At 45.3% G+C, this 23,564-nt stretch overlaps 1 protein-coding gene across 6 annotated transcripts in view; it reads right to left on the bottom strand.

The window, feature by feature from the left end:
* Window positions 1–23,564, bottom strand: part of FARP1 (FERM, ARH/RhoGEF and pleckstrin domain protein 1) — a 288,033-nt gene that overhangs the window by 27,111 nt on the left and 237,358 nt on the right. For 4 of the 6 annotated variants that reach the window (XM_070239941.1, XM_023621750.2, XM_070239942.1 and 1 more), the window contains 3 exons: window positions 19,684–19,871; window positions 18,353–18,442; window positions 17,042–17,175 (listed from right to left, as the gene is read on the bottom strand). In XM_070239941.1, the coding sequence (XP_070096042.1) occupies window positions 17,042–17,175; window positions 18,353–18,442; window positions 19,684–19,871 (412 nt within the window). The remainder of the gene's footprint in view (window positions 1–17,041; window positions 17,176–18,352; window positions 18,443–19,683; window positions 19,872–23,564) is intronic. The other 2 variants (XM_070239944.1, XM_023621751.2) reach the window with 1 other exon arrangement.

Here is a 23,564-nt window from a genome sequence, read left to right as displayed (position 1 = left end):
AACTAGGCGTGCACTGTGACTGCCATCACAGGGAGCCAGAGCGCCCAGCTCCGTGAGGTGATTCAAGCTTCTCTAAAATGAAAGGAGAGCTCCCATTATGCCCCCAACCCCTTCCTGGATCTGCACCAGCCCCTCCAGGCTCTGTCTGTCTTTATTCTATTCTGTTCTCTTCCACCCTGACACAGAATTCATTCCTCAATCTTTCTGCTTTCTCTTACCTGCCAAAACAAACATTGTTGGCAGATCGCCTTAATTACTACTCACTTCTCTTCTAATTAAAATATGGATTCTATCCTCAGCACCCCCTGAAAGCGTTCTGTGGAAGATTACCATTAACTCCTCAATTACCTAAGCTACCCAATTATCACTCCTGCTTCTATTCAGCCTCTCTGGCTAGTAGGCCCCAAACTTCCTGGCCCTCTGCTCTCCGGCTTCCGGAAGCCTTTCTCTCTAGGCCCTTGCTTTCTCTCGAGTCAGTTTCTCTGTCCTCTTTGCCAAGCCCACCTCTTCAGGCTACTCCCAAGATGTCTGTTCCTTGGGAATCCATGGGTGGTTATCTTCTCTTTTCACTTTCTCCTTTTCCCCTATTTTTATCCCTTCTATTCCCATGGTTTCAACTCATGATGCCAAACCTATACCCAAATGTTCTCTGTAGCTACTGACCTGGGCACTGTGTTTCTCATACCTTCCAGAGGGCTCTATGTGAAAGACAGCCCAGGCATCTCAAACTCAAGAGGTTCCACACAGTTAATTATCTTGTTGCCAAAACCCAATCCCCTGCCTCCACTTCCTTCCTCAATGAGCTACCTGCTCTGCCCCAGCCTCAAGCTAGGAACCTCAGTTATCCTTACTTGTCTGACTCCCATATCCCCACCCATCTGATCAAATTCTCCCCCAAAACGGGGTCACTGGAGAATACTCAAGCTTCTGACCTAGGTCCAGGCTCTGCTTTGGAGACAGTCCTCGGCCTGATGCTAATCACCGCATGTTACTTCACCCCACGAGCTGCGGGCTGAGGCATCTCTGGATTTCTGGCAGATGGTTATTAATGAAATTACTCTTGAGAAATTCAACAGTGGCCATTCTGTTGATCCTGAAGTGTGACTGGGTTTGGTTGAGAAGTTACTAGCTGCTCTTCTCCTTACACACTTGGAGCAGAAAGCAGCTCCAGCCTGAACTGTAGGCTTTCTCCTATTTAGAACCAACTGCCCTACTGCACCTTCACCACCACACAAGGCTCCTTAAAGAGCTGGAAAGTTCTCCTTCCCTCTCTCCACCCCCGCCCCACACCTGAACAACAAAGGAGGAGCCAACTACCTGAGCCAGAATGGCCTGATTTTGACTAAACGCCACACACCAATAAAAGGAGGTGAGACACCGTTTAAACTTGATTTGTGGATATGTAGCTGTTATCTGGAACTCAGATAATTGAACCGAAAACCTTCAAGTGGACATGCCATTTGACAACGCACATAAGAAATGTCTTTAGTTAATTCATAGGACAAGATATTTTAGCGAGAGTCCTCTGGATTGGATGGGCAAGGGGACGAATGGGCGTCTCTAGCTTCCATTTATAAGGAGCAATCTCTTCCCTCTCACTGACAGCAGCCCAGCCCAAGGGAAAGTGAAGCGCTGGAAAGCAGACCCGGAGGAGGGGGCGGAGAGCGGAGGTGGAAGCCAAACTCCACTGACTTCACTTCCTTTCTTCTTTTGCCAAGTGTTTATTAAGAGAAAGTGCACAGATGTTAAAGCCCCAAACTCAAGGGGACATTCTTCCTGTGTCGGCTTGCTAGCAGAGCCCTGTTTCTCTGTCTTCAGTGTCTTTACTTTCATTTTAGGAACTGCTCTGGGTATCACCAGCTCCCGTGCTGCAGGGAAGACATTGATATTGATACATTTCAAATGGGGCCAGCTCTAGGACGTGTGGTGACACCAGGCTGGGGCCTCTGAAGCCAACACAACCAGTACAGACAATTCTGCCCCCTCCCGTCCCCTCCCCACCACAGAGCACAGGAAGTCCCAGCCCTGCTGGTTCCAGAACACGCAGTCAATCCACAGGGATGGGGGCAAGACCCAAAACTCCTCTGCCTTGTATACAAATACCATCCTGTTTTTATTTCCTTTACATGTTAATGCCACCAAATCTACAAGTCCAAAGCATTTGCTTTATTATGAAGAGCTAAAGGTCATTTTATTATCAAGAACATGAAAAAGTAATTACAGCTCTTCCGGAACATCCTCCGGATGTTAACCTCACAAGAAAAGGGTCCTTGTTTGGAAGACAGGGCCACATACTTGCTGTCTGTGTAATCACTGCACGGCCACAAAGCTGAAAAGTCTTCTGACAATTTCACTTCAGAAAACCATGTACTGAGAGCCCTGTTAGATGCTCAATACTGACCCATGCACCAGGATTCCTGCACTCCAGGAGCAATTACACGTATCCCGCACAGGGTTGAACACACACACACACACCCCCCCTAGAATCTCTGAGTCTTCTGGACTCTGTGTAAACACTTCATTCACCGCTACACGAGCTGGTCAGTAACTCAGCAGCAGACAGAGGGAGAAGAGAGGAGGAAAAGGAAATGAAAACGAGGACCAGCCCTCTATGGGAGGGCGGCCAACCAACAGTGAGTCTATCCAGGGGGGGCAGAAGGATACCCTGCATGGAGGGGCTCTGACTCTGACCACCAGGAAACTCATTCACCCGCTGCAGGTGCAGGTGGGGCAAGGCCAGCGGGGTAAACTGCCACTCTGCTCCCCCTTCACACCCCCAACCCAAGGCTCAACATCATGTCCACGTGGAACTCCAGAACAAACAGAGTTTGCAGCACGCCGATGACCTTGCTGGCGATACAATCCCCAATTATCCCACCCTAGGGTGCCAGCGCCCTCTGAGAGGCTGTTTTCCAGAGAGCGGGACAGGCCTGGCTTCAGTCAAGTGTCGGAGGAGATTCTTTACCGGGAACACAGGCAGAGACTGACACGTCAGGCTCATCAAGTAGCCCAGGATTAATCCAAGCAGGTTCATTAGACACTCAGCCCTCCCCTTCTTCTCGCAACAAAATGAAGGATCACTGTCTTAGAATAAAACTCAAAAGCCAGCTCGGAGCTAGTGGGCTGACTCTTCCTCCGCCTCTGTGTCTGGCTGCTCTCTGACCCGGGGAAACATATTTCACTTTGTAAAGCCTTATTTTTAGGCCTTATTTGCAAAACAAACACCACACCCTTATTCTTACTATCCCTTGTGGTTTCTATGATTCTAAATGAAAAAAAAAGTCTGTCATTATGAGTGCTTATGTATCTAGGTAAATAAAATGAGTAAATGAGTAAAGACAAATCTTCCACTGCTATGTGGGCTGGGGATGATGGCTGGGTTCAAAAAGCAAACAAATGAGCCAGAGTATTAGATTTTATTAATATAAAAAATATATATTAGCCACATGTAATATATATGGATTTCAATATCTTTTGATGGATTTCAATATCCTTTGAACTCCCCGGACAGGAAAATCCTATTAATTTGAACATAATTCACATCTCCACTGGTGGGTAAGATGTCTGTGGGAGAGGCGTCCTCACTGGGCCAGGGGCACGCGGGTGTCCCTCCGGCTGCTACAGGTCAGGGATTCATCCCGTCCATTGGCGGCAGCGGAAAATAGGTGCCTCATGTCCTCAGCCATCTCATGCCCATCAATTACACTCCTGGGTTGCTTAGAGCTATGGCTTTTCTTCTTCTGAGGTTTAACACCAGATCCAGTTTAATAAGAGGAGGAAAAGTTACAACCCACTCAGAGGCAGGCTTGATAGCACCCGGATGAGACCCGATGTCATTACCCGTGTTCAGTCTTGTTAACGGCCACATATTAAAACGCAGAAGAGAAGAGCCATTTTTAACTCATCAGAGACCTGGAGAATACTTGCTCTCAAGTGTTTTCCAGCAGAGGCCACCAGCGATTCAGGCAACTAGAAACATCTTTTTCATTTTCTTTAAGGTAAGCAGCTTGCTCTCAAAGCACAGTGGGCTTTAGAGTCAGGAATAAGGCTGATAAAGAAAAACTAGCTTCCACATATGCTTGAGAACATGCAACTCTACTTATGTGTTAAAAGGAAACAATCACCAATGACCATCGTTCCTGGAACCCTAGGTGGACAGTGGAAAGCTGGCTGGGGGTAGAATACAGTGGAAGCTCACAGTGACCTTGAAGTGTCTTTCTTGCCTTTGAAACAAACAAACATAAAATTTTAAATTTTAAATAAACTTAAATAAATAAGCATACAAGCGATTCTCCCTCATGGTTCACCCATAACACATATCTTGTCCTAACATCCTTCCAATTTTCCTTCCACTGTGTGTTCTCTTCCAGGCTGCTTTCCAGGCAGACCACGGTACCTTGTCTCCAATGAGTTTCACTGTCAATTACTTTGAGAGCAGAGATTTTAAAACTTTTTTGCACGATCTTATTTACAGCACCAATGAAAATCTTCAAACAAAAGCTTTTACACAAGAGAAGTAGCCCTAATCTGGCTGAAGCAGGGAGTGGAGTCTTGCTTTTTGACAATGACCCCAACAGACTCCGAATTCTAGGGAAGTGGATGGAGAAGGACAGACTGTGCTGGGGCATTCAGGCGTGATGGGGAAGGAAGACTGCAGCCACCAACTTTATTCCACTTGAGCTCCTCCCCTTTAAGCCTCTAAAACTGTGCTGCCCGATATGGTATCCACACGGATTATTTAAATTTTAACTACTTACAATGAAATGAAATTATAAAATTCAATTCCTCAGCCACACTAGCCATATTTCAATAGAACCAGAGAATAAGTAAAGTTAACAGCTACCTCTCCTGCCCCCAGGTTCACAGGCTCCAGGGAAAGTAAGAAATGGGGGGCAGTCGTACCGAGCTTTACACTGCAATTCCAGAGCCTCATTTTCCATATGGAGAAAGATGGGGATAATTCCACAAGACTGTTTTGATTGCCGAATGAGACAACTTAAGAGAAAATGCTTTACAAGATACTGCCGAAATGCAAGGTGCTTTATTGCACAAATATTGCCAGTCTTAAAGCTATGATTTTTTTTTAATCACCTGTAGAATACGAACAGTGATTTCTGTTCTGGGAAAGAGTCAGACACCCATTGATCTCTTGGCTTGGCATGAGATGAAACCGGAACAGGAGCGTCTGAGCTCTCCCCAGGCTCCCCTTTCAAATCTCATCAGGCTGGTCTGGTGGCATCCTTGACCCAGAGCAGAGTGAAGGATGTAACTAGAATCCAGGCTGTAAAAGAATGGGAATCGTGACCGGTGTTGTTCACTGAACACTGAGAAGAGTGACCGATCTGTAGTAGGGACACAATAACTACTTGTTGTATAAACAAAAGATCATCATGGCCAAGTTGCTGACGTGAAGATTTGCATGGCCCCTGCTGCAAATGAACAAATGAAAAACAAGAGCGCCTGGGCGCTTTTGTGGTTGACGGTGTGTCCTCCTCAGGACGGCACAGCTCTCAGGACAGCGCCAGAGTGGACGGTGGGGGGTGGGGGGAGTGGAGGTGGCTGCCAATGTTTTGTTGGGGCGGGGGGCTGTTTAGCTACTGTGTGTTGAATGCCACCACGTTCTAAAACAGTGCTAAAACTCCCTCACGGGGAAGAGGTCATTACCCTCACTTTACAAGTGAAGAAACTGACGCCACAAGGTTCAGTAACTGGCCGAGGACACACAGTGGTGAACAGGGGAGGACCTGGGATCTGAACCAAGGTCTGTGTGACTCCAGGCCTATTTTTTCTTTACTTCCCTACAAGGCCTCAAACTGACAGTGTAAACACACAGATCACAGTTCAAGGTTCTGGAGCGCAGGCATAGTTCCTGCCACCAAAAACCCAAGTGTATAACAGGGAAGGACCAGAGAACGTCCCATCCTCATCCTCGTCCACATCGTCCGTGTGTCTGTGTCTCGCCAGGCACGGCATGAGCAGCAGAGGTCAGCAGGCCGTGAGGATTTTAGATTATACTAGTGCCGAGCTTCCCTGGGAGCTAGGAAATTGTTCTCATGTTACAGATGAAAGGCAAGGAGGCTGCTTCTTGGAGGTCTTTCCCTTTAAAGGTGAGGCCTAAAGCTTCCAGAACTAAAGGTGTAGTGACAGCCAGACCGGTTGTTTTAAAAAACCAGTTGTGCTCTTAAATAGCTGTGTGACATCTGCCAGGTTACCTACCCTCTCTATGCTTCATTTCTCACCTGTAAGGTGAGGAAATAACAACAATAACAATGATATCTACCTAATGGTCTTCTAAAGATTAAATGACATGATACATGAATGTCTCTGCTCAAGACTTCCCGGACACCACGGGGAAGTAACGACAACAGTCACGAAATAGGAGTCCTCAAAAGCTCCTAGGACCTCACTATGTGTTAAAAAACAAACACACACAAAAGCTTCCCCGAGACTCCAAGTTAATAGTTTACACTTGTTGAAGAGAGTAGTGCCCAACAGCCCACGTGGTCTGAAAAAGTTAGCGCGTGCAGGGAGGTGGACTTTTCTTATTCCTCTTGTTCCTTCAGCAAAAAGTCAGAACATGAGGTTTTAAAACTAAGGCCCTGGAAGAAATTCCCCAGGGAGAGGGCAGCGGGCCGTGTCAGAAAACCAAACGGGAAGCTTAGAGGCAGCAGAGCGAGGTGAGGATAGCAAGGACTCGGAAGCCACGCTGCATGGGTTCAAGCTCAGTATTAACTCTGCAACCCTGGGCAGGTGACTTCAGCTGCCGTGCCTCAGTTTCCTCATCTGCACCTGCCCCTCGGTGTTGAGAGCATTAAACAAGGTAACAGGTGTGATGTGCCGGGAACAGTGCCCGGCAGGGATGATCTTCATTGCTGCTGTTGTTTTTATTGTGGTGACTTGGGGCAGACAGGCTCCATGGGCAAGCGGCAAGGCCAGATTCTACAAGAGTCTCTGCTGATGTGGCCATCATGATGTCACATCACGATGTGATGGCAGTGGTCATCTCGCCATATCAAGTTCTCTTGGTAGAGGTGAAAAAACTCAAATCGATCTTCTCAGGTTTCAGACCTAAAAATGATACTTCTGCAGACAAAGTCGCCACAGGACCACTGTTGAGCAGATGCCTTGAGCTTTCTGCCACTTTCAAGAGAACAAACACCCCAGAAGGGTGATCAGAGCAGAAGCGTCTCTTGACCAGCTGTGCTGACCTTCCCGAGCCAGGAGCGAGCCACGAGCAAGGAAGAGAGGAGGCAGGAGCTGAGACCCGGTGCTCGACAGGCTCTGCGGGTTCCTGCCGTGAGGCCCAGGGCAGGCAGCACTCTCCTTTTCTCCTGAAGAACGAGGCATCCATGGCGGATGCTCTCCCAGCCCCCTTCCAGGGAGAAACTGCTGTGTTTCAACAACACAGCTTCAAAGGCACAAGCTATGGGTCAGATCAGTTCAAGTCGTGCCTCCGTCACTTCTGGGCTACGTGGCTGCAGGCAAGGAGGTGGCCTCTCTGAGCCTCATTTTCCCAATTACAAAATGGGCCTAACACCTGCACCTGGGGAAGTTCTTTCTGTAAAGGGCCAGCTAGTAAATATTTCAGGCTTTGTGGCCCATCTGGGCTCTGTCCTAACTACTTAACTCGGCTGACGCAGCACAAAAGCAGCCACAGACAACAGGTAAAGAGAGGGCGGGGCTGGGTTCCAATAACGCTTCAGGAACAAACACGGTGGCAGAACACAGGTGGCAGACCAGATTCGGCCATGGGTAGTCTGCCAACCCCTATTCTTAAAGATCAAGTGGGAAAAGCATGGTGGTCATTTATATTTTGATCAATAATGCCAACTTTGCAATGTATAATGCACATGAAGGATTTGCACATAGTAACTGCTCACTCATGGTAATCTAATATTAATATTAAAGACACAAACTTTGCATGTGAATATTTTATAAGTGTATAAGCACTGTCCACCCTCATTTGCCAGGCCCCCCTCTGCGTTGGAGCCTTTGAAAAACAACAATAAGTAAATTTATTCCTCTTCAAGATTTATCCTGGAGGAAACTACGACCTTCTCATGCACTCGTTTTGTATTTTGAGCAGCTCTCGTGTGCAGCCCTGTGTTCCTTGTGGTAATGAGTCCCTGTCCTTCCTCAGTCTTTAGATCAATGCTGTCCAAAAGAACTTCCTGCGACCATGGAAGTGTTCTTTATATCTGCTATCCAAAACAGCAGCCACTAGCCACATGTGGCTACCGAGCCCTTGAAATGTGGCTAGTGTTACTGAGAAAACAAACTTTTGACTTAAATTGTTTTAAATTGCTACAAGTGGCTAGTGGCTACATATTGGACAGTTGGTTTTTGTTGTCCTTGTTTCTCCTTTTCTTATATTGTTTTCCATTTGTAAACTGTCTCAAAATCTTTGAGGAATATGATGCACAAAAGGATTTAAAACCACAATAAAAATGAGCCTTAGCAAGAGTTGTGATGCAGTTTACAACATTCGCTCAAACCAGCAAACATCATGCCGAGGTCCCATCTAGACCAAGTGGCCCAGAGATGGCGCCCCTGGAGGAACCTGCCATCTTGGCAGAGTGCTGACAGGTGCTAAGGAACTGACATTCCAGGTGACAAGTGAAGGTGGGTGATCTGGGAAGGCTAACAGTCATCAAGGGAATTCAGAGAAGGTGAGATGAGGGTGGAGGGGGAGAAGGGAGGGGGGAATCCCTGCTTCTGAACTGGGCGGACTCAATTTTACGGACAGAAAAATCAATGCTGGTAATTGACTTTGCTGGATTCAAGAGTGACTCTGGATTCCCGGCATGCAGGGTCGTAACCCGAACTTCCTGTTCACAGTGGAATTCACGACCGCAGGCACGCCAGGGAGCCGCCGGGAGCATCAAAGCCTGTGAGGCATTGGGATACGTCATACAAGAATGTTCCACGAGAAAAGGCACTGCCGCTGATTTACTCTAAAGAAAGCAAGAAAGTTCCATTGCCCCTGGTAAACGTACTCTGGTAGGACAGGAGACCTCTGCACTGTAAGAATGATCCAACCATGGGCAAAGCACGTGGGGCAGGAATGATTACTCCATGAAATAATCCCGGGGATTCTCCGCAGTCAACCTTTACAAATATTTTGATCTTGGACAACAACAAAATAGTATAGAAATGAGGTCCTTTCCTTACATGGATGTGGGAAATAGTCTACAGATATCAACTTCGGGGGGACCAAAGCTTTCGTGTCATATAAACTAGCTGCATGGGCAAAGCCAGCCCGTGCTTCCCTGGGTGGCAGCAACCATCAGCCATTGGCAACCTTTCAAAAGAACGGTGCTTGGGGTCTGATGCCTCCTTCTTGGTGATCCAGAGACGAACGGTGGTGGTGAGTCGAGAGGAGGGTAGAGGTGTGTGTCCATGTGTGCAACACAGCATGTGTGCAGGCCTGGGTGGAACGCCTGCATCAGCCACAAGGGGACTCTGCCCTTTTGAGAGAGGATGTTACAAGAAACTGCTTCGGATTTAAGGCAGAGCTGGCGACCTTTCTGAGTGTCGGGTGGGAGGCCTGGTGGCAGCCACTGCAGGGAGCCCCCAGGGCCTGTGAGCAGAACAGGCCTGATTACAGGAACCTCAGATATGCGGCAAGCTCGTGGAAACAGGCTGTCCAACCACAGGCCTCATTTCTAGCATTTCCCATAACGATCCCCAACTCAAACACACGCCAGAGGAGGCACCGAGTTTACCGTCCAAGGTCTCCCCTCGGGAGGAGGCACAGCATCCGACCGACTGGGATGACCGCCCACCACAGCCCCTTACGGGTCACTGGAGAGGGGGAAAGAGCCTGTTAGTACTGCCCCATCTGTTTAAAAGAAAGCCCTACGACCTCACAGAGCTGTTGAGTAATAAAGAGAAACAACATGGGAGATGAAGAGAGCCTCCAGGACCGAGGAATGTGATCAAAAGGGAAAGGTGAGCATTGTGAGGTCTGCGCTCGGATGGAAACAACACCTGGAAAGGGAGACCCCGCCCCCCACAGCATTTTGAATCAATAAGATGGTAAGAGCTTAGCTCTCAGCTGAAGTATTTTAGCTTTAAACTGGGGGCTTCAGTTCAAATAGCCCTTCAAGGCCTGCCTGTGAAGGCTGACCGGGTCAGAATGGAGGCAAGTCAATCAGCAAGCACACCTGCCTCCTAGCACCTGCCACCACCATGAGGCTGCAACGAGTGAATCCAGGCAAGCACTTGGGCAGCGCCCCAGGCAGAGTACCCGCAAGGCCGGGGGTCTGCACATGCAAGGCGCTGTTTTGAAGCCTCTTGTCTCATCCAGCACTGGGTTCCCTATAATTTTCTTCTTGCTATTTTTTAAAAATTGTGGTAAAATATGCATAACATAGTACTTACCATCTTAACCATTTTTAAGTGTGCAGTTCAGTGGTATTAAGTGCACTCACATTGTTGTGCAACCACCGCCCCCATCCATCTCTGGAACTTTTTCATCTTCCCAAACTACAGCTCCACACTCCTGGAACACTAACTCCCTGTCCCCCGCCCCCCCAGCCCCTGGCCACCACCTTCGACTTCCTGTCTCTGTGAGTGTGACCACTCTAGGTACCTCATACAATTGGAATCACAGAGTATTGTCCTGGCTTTTACTTCACTGAGCATAATGTCCTCAAGGTTCGTCCATGTTGTAGCAGGTGTCCCTCTTTTTTAAGGCTGAATACTATTCCATTGTGTGTATACAACGTATTTTGTTTATCCCTTCATGTGTCAATGGACATCTAGGTTGTTTCCACCTTTTGTCTATTGCGAAGAATGCGGCTGTGAACACTGATGTACAGGTGTCTTTTTGAGTCCTTTCATTCAATTCTTCTGCATGTATACATAGGAGGGGAATTGCTGGATCGTATGGTAATTCTATATTTAATTTTTTCACGAACGCCTATGATACCCCACAAAAAGACTTGAAGCTTCAAAGAGCTGGCAGAGTGATGAGAAAAATACTTTATTCATGTTTGTTCTACAATTGTTCACTGGTGCTGCTATAAAGTTGTTCTACTTTTCCGGGGCGTGACACAACAATTTTCTGTCCCAGTTGGTCATGTCTGCTCCACTTCAGCCACTGGAACACCATGGTGAGGCAAACCGCTCCACCTCTGAAATTCCCAATCAGAACCTGCAAGAGCATCAGCTGCCTGAGAGAAGAGCCTCCTGTCTGCTGCGGATGGACATCCGGTCCCTCACGGATGCGCTCCTCGTGTCTCTCCTCCACGCAGAACTCCCTAGCATTTTGAGCCTGCCCTCTCACCCCATGGAACTACTGCCTCAAACCATCTCTGTCCTCCCAGTCGTCACTCTCCAAGACACACTTTCCTCTGGGACCCTCAGCCTCTGCTCTCTCATCCTTTTTTCAAGTCTCTGGTGGCTTCTTCCATTTCCTTTGCTGGCTTTTGCTCTGCCATACATTTATGGAAAGTCGCCAAAAAAGCATATTCAATAAGAGTCTGTCCCTGGCTCTCTTTTGTCTGAACATTCTCTTCCTTAAAAGTTTGATTCTTTTTGTGGATGATTTCCAAACCTACACCCCTGAGCCTGATTTCTTTCCCAAGCGTGAGACCTGTGTTTCCAGCTGCCTGCAGGACTTCATTATTGCCCCTCTAGCAAGCTCATCTTCCCTCCATTATACTTGCTTCCTCTTTTCTTCTTTAATTTCATGACCATCCTCCCTGTTAACCAGGCTCAAAGCTCCAGGGGGCTCCTCTTCCCTTCTCCTGTGTCCCGTGAGCCCTGAGTTGTCTGCTCACTGACATCTCGACATCCAGTCTTTCCTGTCCTCGCAGCTAGACTTCTGCCCTCCTTCCAAGTGACTCTATCTCAAGTTTCTTCTAAAAGATGCACCTGATCCTTCTTGAAAACCGTGTGCCCACAGCTTATCCCAAGTACCTGGCTGCATGACTTCCCTGGATCCCGGCTCCCTGCCAGCTGTAAGCTGAGTTTTGTACACTGCAGAATCCGCCAAGGCATACTGTCCCAGAGCGCATCTTCATCCATCTCTGGGGAAGGACTTGGCCAGTTTGTGCTCAGCGACTGCCAGTCATTCCAGGGCTGGAATCTGGGACTTCTGACTGAACGCCAAAGGCTGTCAGTGGCTTTCTCTGAATGCCTTTGAACAGCTGAGTGAAACAGCCTTGCTTTCAAGAGGAAAAGCATTCTTCGTGTTTTCCGAAGTCACCAGACCTGTTTCCTTGTTTTTGAAGAAACAAGGTAACTTGGGCTTTGGCCTGGATGAAACGGTCCAGCCTCCTCTCAGGTGTGTTTACCTAGGAGAACACAACATTTGGATCGGGGCAGGTGTGTTTACTGAGCCAGGGTTCAGCCTAACCATGCAGGAAAACTTCCTGGTAATGTTTCTGCCCTATAAGTTCCCACTATTGATGGAAGCGTAGGACAACCTAGTGTAGGACTGCAAAGGAAAAGTATGGTAGCTGTGTCATTTAAGTACCAAATTTTGGGTACTTTTAGATGTACAGTAAACTTTAGATTTCTTTCCATTAACAAGAATAACTTAAAATATTATCACTGAATAAAGTCTGGAGTTTAGTTAACAGCAACACACCCATGTTGGTTTCTTAGTTTTGATGAATGTGCACAGTGATGTAAGAAGTTGATATTAGGGGAAGGGAATGGGTGAGGAGTGTGCAGAAACTCTACTGTCATGGCATCTTTTCTCTAAATCTAAAATTATTTCAAAACAAAAAGTTTACATAAAAAATAGATCAGCTTTCCCCCCTTTCCATGTGTGGGGCAGAATGCTAAGCCCTTTACAAACAGCATGTTATTTGTTTGTGTAACAGCCCCATGAGGTGGGGACTGTGCTCCATCCACACCTTTCAGATGAGGAAATGAGGCTCTGCAAGGGCCATGGACAGCGAGACACAGACCTCAGGTGGTGGCGAGGTGGCGATGCAGACTCAACCTACGTGAACCAATCCGTGCTTCCCACAGTGAGGTATGAACATACATACAGACACACACACACGTATATGCTCTACCAGTCAATAACTTAGTGTGAACGAACTCCTTTCCTAATAAACTTCCCTTCCATTCTTCTCATTGAATATATTCATTCACAGGTTGCCTCTTCTGTGCAGGCATTAACGGCCCACACGGCCTCCAAGACAGAACTGGCCAGTGACGCCCTGTGCCCACATTGGATGTGGCACACACATCCAGGAGGGCCTGGCCTTCCTTGCTCTCCGTGCCTGCCTCCTCCTCTGAGACTGCAAGTCTCCAGGGGGCAAAATCTGACCCTCGCTCACTTGCTCACTCACCCACCCACCCACCCACTCACACACTCATTCATTGCTTGTGGAAGAAACAAGAGTTATAACCAAAGGGCAAACCAAAGAATCATAGACTCTTGGCTTTGTCAGAGGCACTCCGCATCAGCCATTCCAGGGAAGTTACTCATCACAGTCATCTCAAGAAGCACTTTAAAAATACACATTTCTGGGTCTCACCCTAATGTTCTGATTCAGGAATGCTGGACGAGGCCTGGCAATCTGTATTTTATCAAAACTCCCCTGCCTACCAACTCCAGGTGGCCCTGAGCACTGCCAGGATGGGGTTTCACCAAATAGATAAACATCTTCTGGAAACGGGCAGTCCACCTCTGCTCAAGAAACCCTGAGTGGAGGGGCTCATACCTCAGAAGGCAGCCTCTCATTGCTAAGCCGTGCTTAGCATCAAGGAAATCCTTTCCTACATTCAGACACGCTGTGCCTCTTTGGAAATTGACTACTTTGTTTAAATATTGTCCTGTGGTACAACTAAGAAGATGTTTACTCTCTTTTTCATCCGTCCAGCCTGAGGAGAGCCATCATATTTTCTAAAATCTTCTCCCTTCTAGGCTGAGTGCCCTTAGTTCCAACAATCTTTTCTTTTTTTTTTTCCATTTAATGAAATGCATTCTCTTATTATCCCATTTCAGATGTGAAACTCTGAATTGGGTATAGTATTTTGCAGGAGCTCTGAGCCTTGAAGTTAAGGGACAATCATTTTCCATGCTCTGGTCTCTTTCTAATGAGGCAGTCTAGGGCAAAGGTTCTTGACCTTGGCTACACATGCATTTACCTGGGAAGCTTTACAAAATACTACTGATACTTAGGTCCTCCCTCTCAGAGATTCTTATATAACTGGTCTGGGGTTCTGCCTGGTTATCAAGATTTTTAAAGGTTCCAGATGATTTTAATGAGCAGCCAATGTTGAGAGCTACAGATATAGACACCGGTGTCTCCCCATGTTATTTTGTTGGCTCATATCAAACTCATCCACACTTAGCCTTTTTGCCTTGAATCTCTGCCAAGCCAGGTCTTTCTCATCATGCATTTGAGGTATTGATTAGTTGAACTTAATGTCAGATTTTAACATTTATTCCTGGTAAACATCATCAGCTTGGTTTGGGTCCACTGTTGCAAGGCTATTGAAGTTCATGTCAATTGAGCTGCATATTGACTATCTGCTAACTCTATAGCTTTGAGTCTTTTACCTGTTTCTGGTATCTTCATGCAAAACATGAATAAAATTATAGATCTTTGAAAGATACCCTACTGAAAATCCTCTGGGAAATAAACGATAGCAGCTGCTTTTTAAACAATTGGGTATTCTTTCATAGATATGGGCCAGATGCTAAAGATTTATGATCACAGACAAATCTAAGAGGATGACATTTATTCCTAGAATGAAATGTTTCATACAGCTCTCTGTGGGGCGTCAGAATTTGCCATCCCAAAATGTGTCTCTTTGGTTTATTTTTAAGAACAAAAGCCTCAGAAAGAAACTTTGACTGTCTCCTTAACTGCCTGAAAGAATTTAAGATAGAAGGCCTGTTCCAGGAAGGAGCTCTCATCATAGATGGCTATAGAATAATATGAACTAGGTGCGGTAGACGGGAAGAACCTAGCAAGGCCCATTTGATCAAAGTCCTCTCTGTGTCCCATTGTCTTTGCAAGGCATGGCAAACATTTGTTCACCAAACATTTGCTTTTCCATCTCCATGTGAATTGCCTTCCTCCCCTTTGAAGTCCCAAACCACTACCCTCAACATCCTCCTTTGCCTTTAGCTGAAGATGGTATTTAAGGTGGTTTAAGGTGGTGGGTTTGGCCATTTTGGCAAGTTACTTAGTTTTCCTGGGTTTCTAGCAGGTACACATGTTACTAAATTTGTTTGATTTTCTTCTTTTGTTCTTTCTATGTCAATTTAATTCTCAGATCAGCCAGAAGAACCTAGAGAGCGAGGAATATGCCCTCCCCTACATATCCAAAGTTCTCTCTGGTGGCAGGAGCTAGCTGAAGCCACCATGCTGGGCTGCCAGGGGACTGGCAATTGATGACATTTCCTATGTGTGACCTCCCTAACGTTGTTTAAATCAACTGCCATGTGGACTGAAACTGCTATAGTGCCACCAGCTCAAGATGCTCTGAGACTAACGGAAGATAAGACTATAGTAATATATATCTCACTGGCCAGAAAACAAACTGTTAATTGATTTCTCCAGAATTGTAAGGTCTTTGACTCCATTACGAAAGCATTGTTCAACTTTGTCTGAATGACGAGGCAACGTGGCAGAACACAACTGAAAGTTTGCAGGTAAACTTTGAGAAGGCAAAATAAAGCTGGATTTTGTAGAATTTCTTTTTTTAGTTTTTAAAAGTGGTATTTCTCTTAAATTCACAGCACCAACATAGAGTAAGACTCCAAAGTGGCATTTTCAACCTTTCCCCATTTTCAGTGAGGCTGACTTGGCACCTGTTATTTCTCAATCCTGGCTGTACTCTCCTCCCTGGGGCATCTTAGTCAAGCCTCCCACCACCTCCTATCACAGGAAAGAGAATTGCACATGAATCATCTCCAGGGATAAAAAACACACAAAGCTGGATGCCCGAGCACGTTTGCTTCACAACACAGGGGAGCCGTCCTGCTAACCTGTTGAACTGATGCTTGGACCCCATGGTTTGGGATCACCTGGGACCAGACCCCCTCAGCCAAGGCTCTTTCAGGCCCCACAGTCGCTCAATACCCGTGAGACCACTTTAGACCAAATTCTCACCTGTAGTGAGGGCACAGTATACATGGGTTCCATTTCTGCCCCAAACACAGTGGAAGCCTTTTGCGATTTTCTCCTGGCATTTTTTTCAAATATATGTTTAGTAGATGGTCTACTCTTCATGCATCTACATAGAACTGTCTTAAAAACCACATAAGAATTTTCTGTAAAAGCTCTATTTTAGGTAAGGCTACATCAGATTTTGCCTTCTACAGTATATAAACAAAGTTTTTCCTGATTTTTTCACCCCCCTCCTCTTCTCCCAGATTAATGTTTTACTTGGTTTTTAATGGACAGACTGAAATGATATTTTAGCCAATCTGCTATTCATGGACATATGGGTCATTTCCAATCTTTTAAGTCTGTCATGGATATCTTTGTCATATGTCATTTCCCATGTTAAAATGTTTCCTTAAGATAAATTCCTAGAAGAGAGATTCAAGGTAAAAGAGAGAGAGAGACAGGGAGAGAGGGAGAGAGAGGAGGAGAGAGGGGGAGAGAGGTTCATAAGGCTCTGTAATTTTTCAAAGTACCTTTTAAACACTGTGAAATATAATACTGAAAACTGCATGAGACATACAGATACTTAACAAATGACCATAGAGCGGCATCAGTGAAATATCACCAACTCCCCTCAAAGTCCCTCATGCCTCGATTCTTTATAACCTTCACTGTCCTTCCAGAAGTAACTACCTTTATTTTGTGATATTTATTTAACTATTGTAAGAAAACATGCATTTTGAAGAATTGTAAACCAAAGGTAAAAAAATTCAGGATGAGACCTAATACATGAAGAATTGAACCGAAAATCACTCTGAGGTTGTCTTAAGCCAGTTTCTGGCCTTTATCTTTGCTCGTGACTGCCACTCATAAGGAACAACAAAAAATTAACATTAGAAGGAGAGAGAAAGAAAAAGAGGCGGCGGCTGCGGGGGAAACATAAGTGTACTCACCACAGGGCTAGTCGTTGCTCAATCTCCTTGAGAAAATTTGTATGAAATTTGTGCAAAGGTTCAAAATTAGGGAATATGAGACTTTTCAATGTTTCGGGCATGGACTCCTCTTTGCTCACTGTGCTCTGGAACCACTGGGAATAGAAAGAGGAGAGGACACACTTAGAGGCGTAAAGATGAGCGAGGAATGCCTGCAGCTCTTCAGAGGCGCCGATCCAGCGGAGGACACAGGGCTTTACCGCTGGTTGTAGCATTTCAGGAGCCTCAGGGGCTTCCAGGCCTCACTGCTCTTTCCCTTCTTTGTTAGACGGATGAGAAGCCCCCATCTCTTTAGTAGTACTTCCTGAAATTTGTTACCAATCGATTGTTGAAGCCAGAACAAATCTCTGAAATGGGCAGCTGCTCAAACCCAAACACCTGATTTACACCCCTGAACACCCTCTGGTTCAGTCCTTAGGAGCTCCCATCTCTTCCATCTTTGTTAGAGTGCTGAACACAAAGGTGGCTGAAACAGAGAGAGAAAGCTACTGCCTTCACACCAAGTCACTGGTCTTGCTGAGGTGAGGTGAGGCTAGGTCCCACAGAGTTTACTGAGCACCTGCCCAGGGACGGGCACCAAACATGCCCTGGACGCACAAAAGCCCAATGATCCCAGCTGTCCTCCCATAGGCTCCCTCTTCCCCAGAACTCAGGGGTCACAAAGACATCTGCAAGGCTTTGAATTTGTTTCCAAGACTGAACAGGACTGATCAAAATAATAGAAGGCAGCCTTCTAGCAGATTTTGCTGATGTGGCTCAATTTATCACCAAAGACAAAATGAGGCTTCTAGTCACCTCTGAGGTCTCTCTCCAGCAAAAAAACGTAGCTACATTTGACAACGAGCAAAACATGAAATGTTCTGCACCGGTGCACACAGGCAGTAGGATGTTTAGTTTTCTCTCTTTTAGAAACTTCCTTCCTTTGCACTTAAAAATCACAGTTATAAAAATTTTTAGAGTGTATTCCAAATTAAATATACTATTACTGTTTAATTTCTATAACCCAGGACCAAAATCCTTTTAATTGGAGTCAGAGAACCTAACATTTAATTAGATCCAGCTTCTCTCCTAAAGCTGTTTTTTTCTTTTAAAGATTGGCACCTGAGCTAACATCTGTTGCCAATCTTTTTTTTTTTTTTCCCTTCTTCTCCCCAAAGCCCCCCATACATAGTTGTATATTTTAGTTGTAGGTCCTTCTGGTTGTGCCTAAAGCTGAGTATTAGTTGGTATAAATTATGCAATTTAATGCTTTGGGGGAAATGGTACACATACCGAAGTGATGACTTCAAGATCCTTCAGATACGTTCTCTCGGTGGTGGATACTTCCTTTGCAATGAAGTACGCTTTGTCAGTTGGGAATCTCTGCAAATCCATAAAAAGAAACAAGACATAATAATTTTTGTCTAAGTCTCTAAGAATATCTTGATTATAAGAAAGTTCTGATTAAAGTAATACATTGCTAACTTAGGATCTTTGTTAACTTGGTGTCAGGTCTAAATAAACTCTTACTCTCCTTTTTGTGTGAGAGGAACGAGGACAAGAGAATGGATTTTCATGATGAGTAAATAGTCTAGGAATGTTTCCTTCTGTGTAAATATAACCCTCAGTGAAAGGCCTCAGATGAGTATGTCAGCCAGCACTGAAGACTATCCATTCAAAATAAGGCATCTGAACATCTAATTAATTAGTAAAAATAGAGTGATGCAGTGTTTGCGGAGACAAGTGAAACAGAAAGCATAGTGGCCCTTGTCCTGGGTGCTGTGGGCTGGTGGTGCTGGTGCTCAGGAAACGGGAGGTATGTTGCTCCTGGGAACACGAAGGGTGGCTGATCTCAAGGAACAAGAGTGAAAGCAGCTGGGATGCCATTGACTCACTTCCCTGGAGTCCGTTGGTTAGGTGGGCAGGCAACACCACCCTAGAGCAGGCCAGCCACTGGTTTTGCATTCTCTTTAAAAAATAAGTAAAAGGAAATCCCTTGTTGCTAGCCATCTTGCTTGCTTTCTACGAGTCCACCTGATTCCACCTCTGGGGATATATGAAAAGTACTGAAAGCAGAGACTTGAACAGATACTTGTACACTCGTGTTCCTAAGGGCATTGTCCACAATAGCCAAAAGGAGGAAACAACCCAGCTGTCCACCAGCGGATGAACAGATAAAGAGAATGTGGTATATCCATACGATGGAATATTAGTCAACCAAAAAGGAAGGAAATTCTGACACATGCTACAACATGGATGAAACTTGAGGACACTACTCTGAGTGAAATAAGCCATCACAAAAGGACAAATACTGTAGGATTCCACTTACATGAAGTTCCTAGAGTGGTCAATTCATAGAGACAGAAAATAGAAGGGAGTTTGCCAGGGGCTGGGGACAGGGGTAATGGGGAATTAGGTGTTCAATGGGTACAGAGTTTCAGTTGGGAGTGATGGCAATGTTCTAAAAATGCATAGTGATGATAGTTATACAACATTGTGAATGTACTTAATGTCACTGAATAGTATGCTTAAAAACGGTTAAAATGTTAAATTTTATGTTACATATATTACTGCAATTAAAAGAAAAAAAAAGAATAACACGTGTGCACACACAAGTCCCACACCTTCCTCCGGCCTTCCTCCTCGTCGTCGGTCCGTGGGCACGCCTGCTCGTTCAGCAGCGGGCTCACCAAGGGAGAGGCCTGCTTGGTGTCGGGGCTCAGGTTGGGAGAGAAGACCACGTTGGCGGGCACAGCTCCTCCCTGCGAGTTGATGGACAGCTCTGAAAGGTGAGGGCTACCGGTCAGGGAGCCTGTTTGGGGATGAAAAGTATTAAAGAAAAAAAAGTAATTCCTTCTGGGACCTGATTTCTACTTACAATTTTCACCTTTTCAAATCTTTAGAACCTTGACTACCATACGGCACATTTAAAGCGCTTGATTATTTTCTAGTTTTTTTCCCTAAGTTGCAGCTGCCTTAATACTAAAGATACCATAGTATGAATAATTCAATGGAGCCTCAGTTATGCGATTAATGATATGGTAAAGATCTCTGCTTAAGAATAATTAGAATAGTTTAAAAGCATAGTGTATCCCCAAAGAGAATCTTCACCTCCTAAATATTGCCTTAGCTTCTAGGAATTACTGGAGAAAGACACAGTGTCTACGTCACAAGGCGACACGGGAAATGACTAGAAAATAGAGCGATACTACTAGGAAACTAAACAACTGGTGCACCTAGGACGGACTACGTCTTGGAACAAGGGGCCACAGCTAAAGAAAGTGAAAGCAGCTACCTCCCCATTCTACAAAGAACAGAAGCAAGCTGTTATACCTGGTGAAGTCACTCCACGTCTCTCTCACTGTTTGGGACAGAAACACCAGCATCACATCTACATGCAAACGTGATTATTGAAAAACGCAAAGCTGGAGGTCGTTACGTAATTACTATTCCCCGTCATCAGTCAAAACGTGCCAGGTAATGAACTATTCCTCTGAAAAGGATACCGTATTAAATAACATGAAAATGTGTAATTACCCATTATGAGCCAAAGGAGGCGCTGTATACACGAAACTCTTTGCCAACAGAATTTTGCAAACATTGATACCTCACCCTATTAAAGCTAAATAGGATTTAGTTTCAAAATATACTTCTAACCTAACCTAAGCGTTTTTACCCAATACACTGATAGTTCTAACGCAGATTCGCTAGAACTAGCATGAGGGTGAAGAAGGGTAATGCCACCTGGGTGCCATTCGTCACCACGATGAGGGAGACAATGGCAATGCTTTCTCCGTCTTCCAATACAGTTTCAGGCTTGCTGCTACTCAGCACACTATCAAACTCTCCCAGAGAAAGGGGAAGGGTAGTTCTCCGGGCGTACCCTCATTTTCTGGACGTCTATCCTCTCCCTCTGGATTCATTCATATCCATTTTGAAATTACAGGATAAGACAGCCTAGCATGGAGCTGACGAAGTAGGGTAGCGAAGTTGATCCCAGTATGAAGGAACCATGCAGAAACCCCCGCCAGCCTCCACCTGGTCCCAGGTTGATCAGCTAGCTGTGTCACCAACATGCAGGTGAAAAGCCACCACACCCAGAAAGGCAACGAAAAGCAGACATCCTGCTCACTGAGGATTGGTCAGTACAACGGTCCTTGAAGAAGAAGATTAGAAAATGTGAGGAAATGGCAGATCCACCCACGAAGTTCAAATTTTAAAAATCCCTCCACTTCAATCCTTGCATTTTAATATACATCATTGAAATGAAGTCCTGGTGTTAAAGACCCAATCACCCCACACACCACCAGACCCCAGTAAAACCCGGAGAAAAAGGCCAGAAATTGCTTCACAATGTCAATTTTATTGACACTAGTGCACAACTGAATACAATAACTTTGAAAGAATTGGAACTTGTCAAATAGAAATAGTGACAACAATCAGAGCTGCAATTATTTCAAGATACTACACTATTCTCTCTTTTTAAAAAAATCACAAAAAGGAAAATGTTATCACTATAAATAGGAATTAGAAAAGAGAAATTCTGGCAGTCTGTCTGGAGATCAAACATTTCATGCATTTGTGAGTTGTTGAGAGTCACTTTTTACTTGTCCACCATTATCTGGCAAAATTTGGGGCTTACCTTCAGCTCTCACACTGTGCGTGAGATCAGGTGAGGCAGTTATAAGTGAGAACATGCTGGGCCATGAATTTGCAGTGACGTGGAACAGAAAAAGCATTCGCCTCATCAGTGAAAGAGTTGGAGCCAAGAATAAAAAGCAGTTAGAAGGCTAGCTTGAAGGAGGAGTGGGGGGTGGGAAAACAGTACCTCTTAAGGCCCCGTACAGCATCCAGCAGCAGATTAAAAACCAGCTGCCACATTGCGAGGGAGAAAATAAAGGTGAACACAGTCAAGTACAACCACTTCCACCCTCCAAAGGGCAAAAGCTGTTGTCCTTGTGAATTCCCCCCAGGGACACTTAGATTTAGCAGACTGAGGGAGCTGTAAGGATGAGCTAACAGACTAGGTTCCAGGACAGATGTCACCCTGCCAAGAAGGCAGAACATATTTCAAAGACATCAATCTAGAAGAATCCCCACTGGACCACACTGGAGACAGGATTCAAAAAATGAGACACTGAGAGTGAACTTCCTGACAACCTGTGTTCTTAGTGTGAGGGGGGACAGCTCGGGGTCAGCCACAGGTTGTTGGATGAAAGCCTGCTGCATTCACTCACGTAGCCTAAAGATGTGTGCAACCACCGACTTGGAATACACAGCCTTGGAGAATGACCAAACGAGGGTGGCCCATTTCCACTAGCAGAGCGGCTACGTCGGTTGGCTTTGTGTCTACTCATGGGGCCCAAGTCAGGCAGGGTGATGGGTGTATTTAAACAGTAAGACCAATAAGCCAATAAATACCAAGCAGCCTGTTCTAGAAATCTATCAGCAATTCTAAGGAAGGAAAAGGTCCAAAACTCTGACAGTCAATTTTGCTAATTTGAGCTGCATCCATGGAAAATAGCCCCTTCTCCTCTTGCAAGAGAAACTACTCAAGGCTTTGAAAATTTAGAGGTGATATGGTCCATAGAAAAATATGTAGCTCATTTGCCATTCAGGAATTAATGAAATATGCTGACAAGGGCAATTAGTAGAATTTGGCAGCTTGATGAATAATTAAGATTCTCTTTTGACTTTGAGCCAGTGTGTGGCAATAGTCTGTACAAACTGATGTCCATGTAGGGCCCACCCTGGGGCAAGTGTGAAGAGCTGTGTCTTAAAGAAAGTCAATGTCTAAGGGTACAGCCATTAGAACTACATGTAACCAATTTTCAGTGAAGTAGTCCATTTTACAAAAAAGCAAACATGGTTGTGTTAGATAAAATGAGTCTGCTTGCTTCATACAGCCTTACACAGTCTGTTCAAATCATGCAGCCTGTCACCTGCTTTGAAGGCACAGCCCCAGGCGATGAGAAGAAGAAATTGTGACTGACGTTCATTACAACTCAATGAACCTATTAATGCCTGGGTATTTCTATCGTGTTTTTTTCTCCATGACAAATTGACACAAAGGAATGTCTTTCAGCAAGGGGCTCTAGGTAAATAATTTGGGGGGACCTTTTGAGAAAGCACCTGGATATTAAGGCAATAGGTAGAAGGAAGTTTGAAGAGATTAGAAAAAGATCAGTTACACCCTAAAAACCTGGAAGCTTGTGATCCTTTTGAAAAATTATTTTTCTTATTTCCAGAAATTGCCCTGCATTTTTTTTTTAGGCATCCAGTTATATTTCCCGTTAAAAACTCTCGAATTCTTCACCTTTTCCAAATGATTTCATAACCTCCCCATTTCCCCCTGCCCATCACTAATCTGTATCAAGAGGCCCGAGTTTCTGTCCCCCATGGACTGGGAAAGCCTCCACTAATACTGCTCTCAAGGGAGGCATGTCTCATAATTGCTTTTCAAAATCCTTTTAAATGTACACATTCTCGTGGCACAAACAATTAG

Source organism: Equus caballus, chromosome 17 (assembly GCF_041296265.1).
Source record: "Equus caballus isolate H_3958 breed thoroughbred chromosome 17, TB-T2T, whole genome shotgun sequence".
NCBI classification, from domain to species: Eukaryota; Metazoa; Chordata; class Mammalia; order Perissodactyla; family Equidae; genus Equus; species Equus caballus.
The sequence above is the reverse complement of the archived record's forward strand: the minus strand, read 5'-3'. Positions and strand labels throughout refer to the sequence as shown.